At 46.3% G+C, this 9,476-nt stretch overlaps 1 protein-coding gene across 1 annotated transcript in view; it reads right to left on the minus strand.

Annotated features, from left to right (window-relative positions):
- The window catches only part of LOC115128551 (forkhead box protein O3-like), a 13,642-nt gene extending 8,033 nt beyond the window's left edge, over positions 1–5,609 (minus strand). The window contains exon 1 of the mRNA XM_065018136.1: positions 5,547–5,609. Within this exon, the coding sequence (XP_064874208.1) occupies positions 5,547–5,609 (63 nt within the window). The remainder of the gene's footprint in view (positions 1–5,546) is intronic.
- Between the last annotated feature and the right edge of the window lie 3,867 nt (positions 5,610–9,476).

Below are 9,476 nucleotides of genomic sequence, written 5' to 3' on the forward strand. Positions count from 1 at the left end.
TAAGTAGCCTACTGTATGTGTGATTGATCTTTATCATTGCCATATACTTTAATGTTTCCCCTGTGTCCCTTTCTCTCTCATCTAATTTTCTCATGTTTCCCTTACTGTCTGCATCTTTTCTCCTCTCTTCTATCATTCTATCTATTTCCCCACCTGGTTTGTAGCTAACATGTAGCTAACATGTCTCCTCATCTCATCCTATTCTCTATCTTCATTCTCTCAATCATTCTCTCCTCTGTCTCCTGTCCTATTTTGCTGCTCTCCTTTACGATTCTTCTCTCTCCCCGCGGTTTCCTGATCGCACCATCTCTCATTCTCTCCACCTACAGTATATATATCCATCCACCAATTGTATCTATTTTCTCGTCACCTCTCTGGTGACCCAATTTCCATTCCCCATCCAGCCCATTCACATGGAACAGCAACCAAATACCCAGAAACAAATGTAATGCAAATATATATTCAAGAGTCTCCTTACCACCCACCTCCCTGTGGAATCCATATAGTGTCTGTCAGTGTACATGTTCCCCTCCTAACCCTAAACTAGGGTTTCTAACAGTGGGACCTTGCCAAATTGGACTCCCTTCTGACTAAACAGATTAGCTACGTCTCTTCGTTTTTTTGTCCATGGTTGGTATTGTGTGAAAAGCAAAACACCTGAACAAAAGATAATAGTTTCCTGCCGATCCTCACAAAACATCTCCAGGAAAATGCAGCAGCTAAGTGGGTTGCAAATCAATGCTGGGTCCTACCTATAATTTACCCCATCCACCAATCCACCACTGACAACATGCTGCCTTGACTCCAGTCTTTTTACAGAGGATTGGAAATGGGATAAGAGATAGGTATTTACAGTCACCAGTGAAAGCCGACACACCCCTTGCACAGTCTTCACATTTTGCTGCTTTGAAATTACATTTCAAAAGAGAACACATTAGATTTGTTCTTAATGTTGTACACAACATACTCCACATTTTTAAAGTTAAAGAAAAAATTATAGAAACATTTCCAAATTAATAAAAAAAAATATTTTAAAAAAAATGATGTCTTGATTGTGTACATCTTCACACCCAGCCATTACAGCTGTGAATCATTTTGAATGAGATTCTACCAACTTTGCACAACTCTTGGGGAAACAGTTATCAATAGTTTTTGTCAAAATTGCTCAAGCTCGATGCATTTGGGTGGGAGTCATTGATGGACAGCAACATTCAAACATTGTCTCTGATTTTCAAGGAAATGTAAGTTAGGACTAAGGCTGGACCACTCAGGAACACACAACATCTATTGGAGAGCCATTCTAGTGTGTCTTTGACATAACAAATATATATATATTTGTCCCCCGAAAAAATACACATCTATCTCAGGCTTAGCGTTTCAGAAGACTGAGGCAGATTTTCCTGTCACTTTTTAGCTGGGCTTTGCTCCTTTCTATTCTATTTTCTATTTTCTATTTATTTTGCAAACTCCCCAGTGACCGGCATATCCATAACATGATACTTTGTGTTATGTTGTACTGGATTTAACTCAAGCCTGTAGTTTTTCATTTAGGCTAAAAAGGGCATTTCTTTGCTGTGCTGTGTCTTGCAGTATTAGTTGACAGCCTTGTTGAAAACAGAATGGGTCATTTGGAGTGGATTTTTTAAAACAGGCTTTATTCTTTTCACTTCGTCATACAGGTCAGTAATGTGGAGTGAATACAGTGTTGTTGATCCCTTTGATCCACCAATGTGGTGGCAGCATCATGTTATGGGTATGCTTGTCACCGGCAGGGACTGGGGAAATCATCATGTTATGGGTATGCTTGTCACCGGCAGGGACTGGGGAAATCATCATGTTATGGGTATGCTTGTCACCGGCAGGGACTGGGGAAATCATCATGTTATGGGTATGCTTGTCACCGGCAGGGACTGGGGAAATCATCATGTTATGGGTATGCTTGTCACCGGCAGGGACTGGGGAAAGGAGCAGAGCCCAAATAAAAAGTTAGAGGAAACCCTGCATCTGTCTTCTGAATTGTGCAAAATTGATAGAATCTTATTCCAAGTGTTTCACAGCTCTAATGGCTGCCAAAGGTGCTTCCACCAAGTATTCATCTCTGGGTTGGATTTTTGTTATTTCTTAATTTTGATAATATTCTATCACTTCTGAACTATGGAATAGGTTGTGTACATCAGTAGGAACAAATGTAATCCATTTTAAGATGTGATTTTAACTCTTCAGTTCCACTATACACATTGCGTTGCTTGAGAAGAGGGGAAGAGTGGAGAGGAGAGGGGAAGAGCGGAGAGGAGAGGAGAAGAGCAGAGAGGAGAGGGGAAGAGCAGAGAGGAGAGGGGAAGAGCGGAGATGAGAGGGGAAGAGCGGAGAGGAGAGGGGAAGAGCGGAGAGGAGAGGGGAAGAGCGGAGAGGAGAGGGGAAGAGCGGCGAGGAGAGGGGAAGAGCAGAGAGGAGAGGGGAAGAGCGGAGAGGAGAGGGGAAGAGTAGAGATGAGAGGGGAAGAGCGGAAGAGCGGAGAGGAGAGGGGAAGAGCGGAGAGGAGAGGGGAAGAGCGGAGAGGAGAGGGGAAGAGTAGAGATGAGAGGGGAAGAGCGGAGAGGAGAGGGGAAGAGCGGAGAGGAGAGGGGAAGAGTAGAGATGAGAGGGGAAGAGCGGAGAGGGGAGGGGAAGAGGTCTATATTCTAGTTTTCATACTGTTCCATATTCATTGTTTATGTGTAAGTACAATAGCTTTGGTCCAGTGCTCATTAAATTGTTGGTAGTGGTTGTACTAAATAATCCTCCAATTTCACAAGTTGCTTTTGTTTACATTGGGAACCTAGCTAGTCAATGTAGCTAGTTAGCTAGTAGTAGTAGATTCTTGACTTCATACATCTTAGTACAATAACCAGTGGTGTATAGTCAAGGCCATATGCAACTAAAATAAACTTTATTTCTCATTATTTCAATTCACAAGATAGAATGAACGCGCAAGTCAGCCATCAGGAATTTAACCTTGGAAGCTGCCATTGGACGAGACGCAATGCGAGCTCAACACAGGCATTGAAGCAGCTTTCATTGATTTCAAAGGAAGCATTTCCTCAACGGCTGATGGCAATGCCGGACACTCCATGGATATATTGTAGCAGGGCAGTAACATTTGAAGACTGTGCAAGGGGTGTGTAGACTTACACAAGGCACTGTGTGTCCTTTCCGACCCTCCGAGGGGTCCTCAGCAGAAAAGGCAAAGCTGACAAAATACATGAGCAGTTATGAGCATACACTGACGTAATAACCAGATGCATTTCCACAGACACACACACACACACACACACACACACACACACACACACACACACACACACACACAGATGTAGAGATGCGGTGGTGGTATACACTTCATACAGCGAGTATTGTTACAGACTTAATCAAAGGCAAATTGAATGACGGCGTAGTGAGCGAGGCCAACGCGAGATCGACCCACATCAGGTGATCTGAGAGAGACGCCCTGACAGGTTCCTCACACAACGGTGGGCTCCAGCTGGGCGTAACCATGGCAACAGAGTAAACCTAACCAGAGAGGGAGTAGAGAGAGACAGAGAGAGATGAAGTGTGTTGCTTGTGTGAGTGTGTGTGAGCGTACGTGAGTGTGTGCGTGCGTGGCAGTCAGATGCTGTTTGATGATGCTGCAGGCAGGGAAGCCAGCTACTCCAAACAGGCTTTTATCTGAATCTGACAGATTTGTGTTCCTATCCACCAGGGAGCCTCAATCAGCAGCAATCACCACTCCTCACTACCTAGCGACCTATAGCTACCTATGTGGAACAGTCAGCCTCACTGATTAGCAAGTCAAGTGTGGTAGAACATACCACCACTATCACTGCTGTTACCTTACTAGGAGTACTGGGACCTACAGTGAACATATATGAATAGAAAATCAATTATATTTTCCTTACAAGGGGGTTTGATTTGCACATAAATAAAAAAGCTAAGCACTTGTCCATTGGGGTTAACACTGTTCTGCACAACCAGAATTCAAATTTTTGGGGCGTTCAACCACCTTGTCATGTCTCACTGCCATACAGTATTAACACTAGTCTCTATGTTAACTTGTCACAAAGATATTCTGTCATGAAGCTGAGAGGCCTTGGCTGGGAGAGATTGAGTGTGACACAAGCACACACACACATACAAACAAACGCACACGGACACACGCACGTACGTACGCACACACACACACACACACTGGGAGAGATTGAGTGTGACAGATAGCACAGTAAGTGACTAGCACTGCTGCTGTGTGTGTGTGTGTGTGTGTGTGTGCGTGTGCGTGTGCGTGTGCGTGCGTGCGTGCGTGCGTTTGTGCGTGCGTGTGTACGTGCGTGTGTGATGGCAAACATTGCTGCAACTCACGTGTAGTCTGGAGTATAAATAGAAACTGAGTCTGACCCAAACTCACCACGCTCGGAGGTCTCAATTCAATTCAATTCAATTCAAGGGGCTTTATTGGCATGGGAAACATGTGTTAACATTGCCAAAGCAAGTGAAGTAGATAATATACAAAAGTGAAATAAACAATAAAAATGTACAGTAAACATTACACATACAGAAGTTTCCAAACAATAAAAGACATTACAAATGTCATATTATATATATATATATATATAGTGTTGTAACAATGTACAAATGGTTAAAGTACACAAGGGAAAATAAATAAGCATAAATATGGGTTGAATTTGCAATGGTGTTTGTTCTTCACTGGTTGCCCTTTTCTTGTGGCAACAGGTCACAAATCCTGCTGCTGTGATGGCACACTGTGGAATTTCACCCAGTAGATATGGGAGTTTATCAAAATTGGATTTGTTTTCTAAATTCTTTGTGGTTGTGTGTAATCTGAGGGAAATATGTCTCTCTAATATGGTCATACATTGAGCAGGAGGTTAGGAAGTGCAGCTCAGTTTCCACCTCATTTTGTGGGCAGTGAGCACATAGCCTGTCTTCTCTTGAGAGCCATGTCTGCCTACGGCGGCCTTTCTCAATAGCAAGACTATGCTCACTAAGTCTGTACATACATTAAGTTTGGGTCAGTCACAGTGGTCAGGTATTCTGCCATTGTGTACTCTCTGTTTAGGGCCAAATAGCATTCTAGTTTGCTCTGTTTTTTTGTTAATTTTTTCCAATATGTCAAGTAATTATGTTTTTGTTTTCTCATGATTTGGTTGGGTCTAATTGTGCTGCTGTCCTGGGGCTCTGTGGGGTGTATTTGTGTTTGTGAACAGAGCCCCAGGACCAGCTTGCTTAGGGGAATCTTCTCCAGGTTCATCTCTCTGTAGGTGATGGCTTTGTTATGGAAGGTTTGGGAATCGCTTCCTTTTAGGTACCACTGTCATGGAGGACGTAAACTCAAGCACCGAAGTAACAACTGAGGTGGAACCAACAACAGGAGTGGAACTCACCCAGCCTCCCAGACCTGCAGTCGAGAGGAGACTACCAGGGCACAGACCGTATGTGAAGTGGCCTGGCACCAGTGACAAGAAATTGTGGGAAACAGTGAATACTGACCTTACCTTGATCCTCAAGAAACTTTGAGGCACAGTGGAGAAGAAGTTGGAGAGGATGGGGGACATCATCTATGAGTACGGGACAGAAAGATTTGGAGTGCAAGAGGCAAAAGTTGGGAGAAAGGTTCCAACCCCACCAGTTTCCAGGAGGCAACAAGAAATCAAGCGCCTCGTTCAAAGAAAGGAGACAGCTTAAAACAGTGGAAGAAGGCCTCTGAAGTGGAAAAGGAGGGCATAGAGGCACTTCAGGCTGACATCAAAACCCGGTTGGCATCCCTCCGTAGAGCAGAGAACCTACGGAAATGCAGAAGGAAGAAAGAAAAAACTAGAACTCGATTCTATAAAGATCCCTTCGAGTTCCTTAAAAGTCTCTTCAAGAAGGAAAAAAGTGGAGCTCTAAAAACAACAAAGAAAGACCTAGAGGAGCACCTGAGAACAACAAACTTTGACCCAAAGCGACATGAACATCTGGCCATCCCATCAGATATCCCACCCATTGAACCCCCGGTACATCATATTGAGACCAGCCCTCCAACATAGAAAGAGGTGGAAAACACAGTTGGCATTCATAATGGCAATGGAGGTTATCATCAGATCCTCAAAATGGGTTGCTGGTGGACAGCGAGTCGACTCTGGTTTCCGCCTCCCTCCACTCAGAGCCTACATGGATGATATTACAACATTGACCACCACTGTCCCATGCACCGGAGACTGCTCAGAAAACTTGAGGAGAACATCAGCTGGGCCCGTATGAAGATTAAACCATCCAAGTCACGCAGCATCTCGATTGTGAAGGGAGTACTCTCTGACCTGAAGTTCTTCATCGGAGATGACCAAATCCCAACAGTGTCTGAGCAGCCGGTAAAAAGCCTTGGAAGGTGGTATGATGCAAGCCTGAAGGACAAAGACCAGGTGCAAAAGCTGCGTAAAGACATCAGTAGTAGCCTACAGTCCATCGACAACACCCAGCTACCTGGAAAGTTAAAGGCCTGGTGTCTGCAGTTTGGTCTCCTACCCCGGGTGTTGTGGCCCCTAGCAGTGTGTGAGGTTCCAATCTCAACAGTGGAGAAGATGGAAAGAGGAGTCACAGGCTACTTAAAGAAGTGGCTCGATGCCTTACCACCATAGGCCTCTATGGAGATGGTGTCCTCAAGCTGCCCCTCACCAGTCTAACAGAGGAATTCAAGTGTGCAAAAACCAGGCTCCAGATGACACTGAATGAATCTCAAGACCCAGTGGTGAGCAACAATGCACCGACCTTGGCAACTGGGCGCAAATGGAGGCCAGGAAAAGCAGTCCAGGAGGTAACAGCAGCCCTCAGACATGCTGACATTGTGGGTCATGTTCAGCAAGGGAGAGGAGGCCTTGGGCTAACTAGCCGTGCTGCTTGGAGTAAGGCCACTGCACCAGAGCGGCGGAAGATGGTAGTGCAGGAAGTACGCCATCAGGAGGAGGCTGCAAGGTGGGCCAAGGCAGTCTCTCTTGCCAAACAGGGACAGTGGACTCGATGGGACAGTGTGGAGAAGAGGAAGATCAGCTGGAAGGATCTGTGGGCCATGGAAGCGAGGCGGTTGAGCTTTTCCATCAGAGCAACACATGACGTCCTTCCAACACCAGTTCATCTTCACCAATGGTATGGTGAAGATCCGGACTGTGCCCTCTGTTCCAATGCCAGCACATTCTCACAGGGTGTAAAACAAGCCTCACCCAAGGATGCGACTCTTGGCGTCACAACCAAGTCCTTAAAAACCGTGCGTCCGCCCTGGAGGACAAACGAGCTGCCACCAACTCCCTACCACCCCCAGCAGCATCACACCCCTTACGGACGACCTTTGTCCGCGAAGTGGCTAAACCACCGAAGAGCGGCTCTACACCATTAGAGCGAGACCAGCTGTGCTTGGTCCGCGACTGGAAAATGCTAGCTGACATTGGCTGGCAATTTGTGTTTCCTCCGGAGATCGCAACCACCACCCTAAGACCTGACATGGTGTTCTGGTCCCGTTCGCTCAAGAAGGTCTTCATCATTGAGCTCACAGTACCCTGGGAGGACTCAGTAGATGAGGCTTATGAGCGAAAACATCTGCGCTATGCCGATCTAGCTACCGAAGCACGGCATCATGGCTGGAACACAGAAGTCCGACCAGTGGAGGTGGGCTGCAGAGGTTTTGTGGCAACATCTACAACCAGACTGCTTAGAGACCTGGGAATTAAGGGCCAGAGCCAGCGTTCGGCAATCAAAGCTGTATCGGAGGCGGCAGAAGGCAGCAGTCAGTGGCTCTGGATGAAGAGGAAAGACCCCAGCTGGGCCCCGAAGTGAGAGGGCCAGGAGGTATGCGGTCAACAATGCTTGACTCAGGGAGGAGGACGCCCCTGCCATGCATAGTCCCATGGTATGTTGGCTATCAACAACAAGGCAACTCCTATGACTAATTGGGAATGGGACGCAAGCATAGGATTGATCACCCTGTCGCTGGCCGCCTTTGGGGAGGGTGTATAGTGTGAAAGGCCGAAACACCATAGGAACCAAAGGTACACTGCCTGTGCCATTAAACCCCTACAACTCATCCAGAACGCCGCAGCCCGTCTGGTGTTCAACCTTCCCAAGTTCTCTCACGTCACCCCGCTCCTCCGCTCTCTCCACTGGCTTCCAGTTGAAGCTCGCATCCGCTACAAGACCATGGTGCTTGCCTACGGAGCTGTGAGGGGAACGGCACCTCACTACCTCCAGGCTCTGATCAGGCCCTACACCCAAACAAGGGCACTGCGTTCATCCACCTCTGGCCTGCTCGCCTCCCTACCACTGAGGAAGTACAGTTCCCGCTCAGCCCAGTCAAAACTGTTCGCTGCTCTGGCCCCCCAATGGTGGAACAAACTCCCTCACGACGCCAGGACAGCGGAGTCAATCACCACCTTCCGGAGACACCTGAAACCCCACCTCTTTAAGGAATACCTAGGATAGGATAAAGTAATCCTTCTCCCCTCCCCCCTTAAAAGACCTAGATGCACTATTGTAAAGTGGCTGTTCCACTGGATGTCATAAGGTGAAAGCACCAATTTGTAAGTCGCTCTGGATAAGAGCGTCTGCTAAATGACTTAAATGTAAATGTAAATGTAAATGTACACTACTGACGATGCGCTCCCCAAATTTCACCAGGCTCACTGTTCATGAACTCTTGGAAGTGCTTGCACAAAGGATAGTAACATCTCATCCTGTGTTCTTGGAATCTAGGTGGTTGTAGAATTTAACAGCTCTTTTCTGGATTTTGATAATTAGTGGGTATCGGCCTAATTCTGCTCTGCATGCATTATTTGGTGTTCTACGTTGTACACAGAGGATATTTTACAGAATTCTGCATGCAGAGTCTCAATTTGGTGTTTGTCCCATTTTGTGAAGTCTTGGTTGGTGAGCGGACCCAAGACCTCACAACCGTATAGGGTAATGGGCTCTATGATTGATTCAAGTATTTTTAGCCAGATCCTAATTGGTATGTTGAAATTTATGTTCCTTTTAATGGCATAGAATGCCCTTCTTGCCTTGTCTCTCAGATCGTTCACAGCTTTGTGGATGTTACCTGTGGCGCTGATGTTTAGGCCAAGGTATGTATCGTTTTTTGTGTGCTCTAGGGCAACAGTGTCTAGATGGAATTTGTATTTGTGGTCCTTTTTGTGGCGACTGGACCTTTTTTGGAACACCATTATTTTGGTCTTACTGAGATTTACTGTCAGGGCCCAGGTCTGGCAGAATCTGTGCAGAAGATCTAGGTACTGCTGTAGGCCCTCCTTGGTTGGTGACAGAAGCACCAGATCATCAGCAAACAGTAGACATTTGACTTTGGATTCTAGTAGGGTGAGGCCGGGTGCTGCAGACTTTTCTAGTGCCCGTGCCAATTCGTTGATATACATGTTGAAGAGGATGGGGCTTAAACTGCATCCCTG

This window comes from Oncorhynchus nerka, linkage group LG4 (genome assembly GCF_034236695.1).
Source record: "Oncorhynchus nerka isolate Pitt River linkage group LG4, Oner_Uvic_2.0, whole genome shotgun sequence".
NCBI classification, from domain to species: Eukaryota; Metazoa; Chordata; class Actinopteri; order Salmoniformes; family Salmonidae; genus Oncorhynchus; species Oncorhynchus nerka.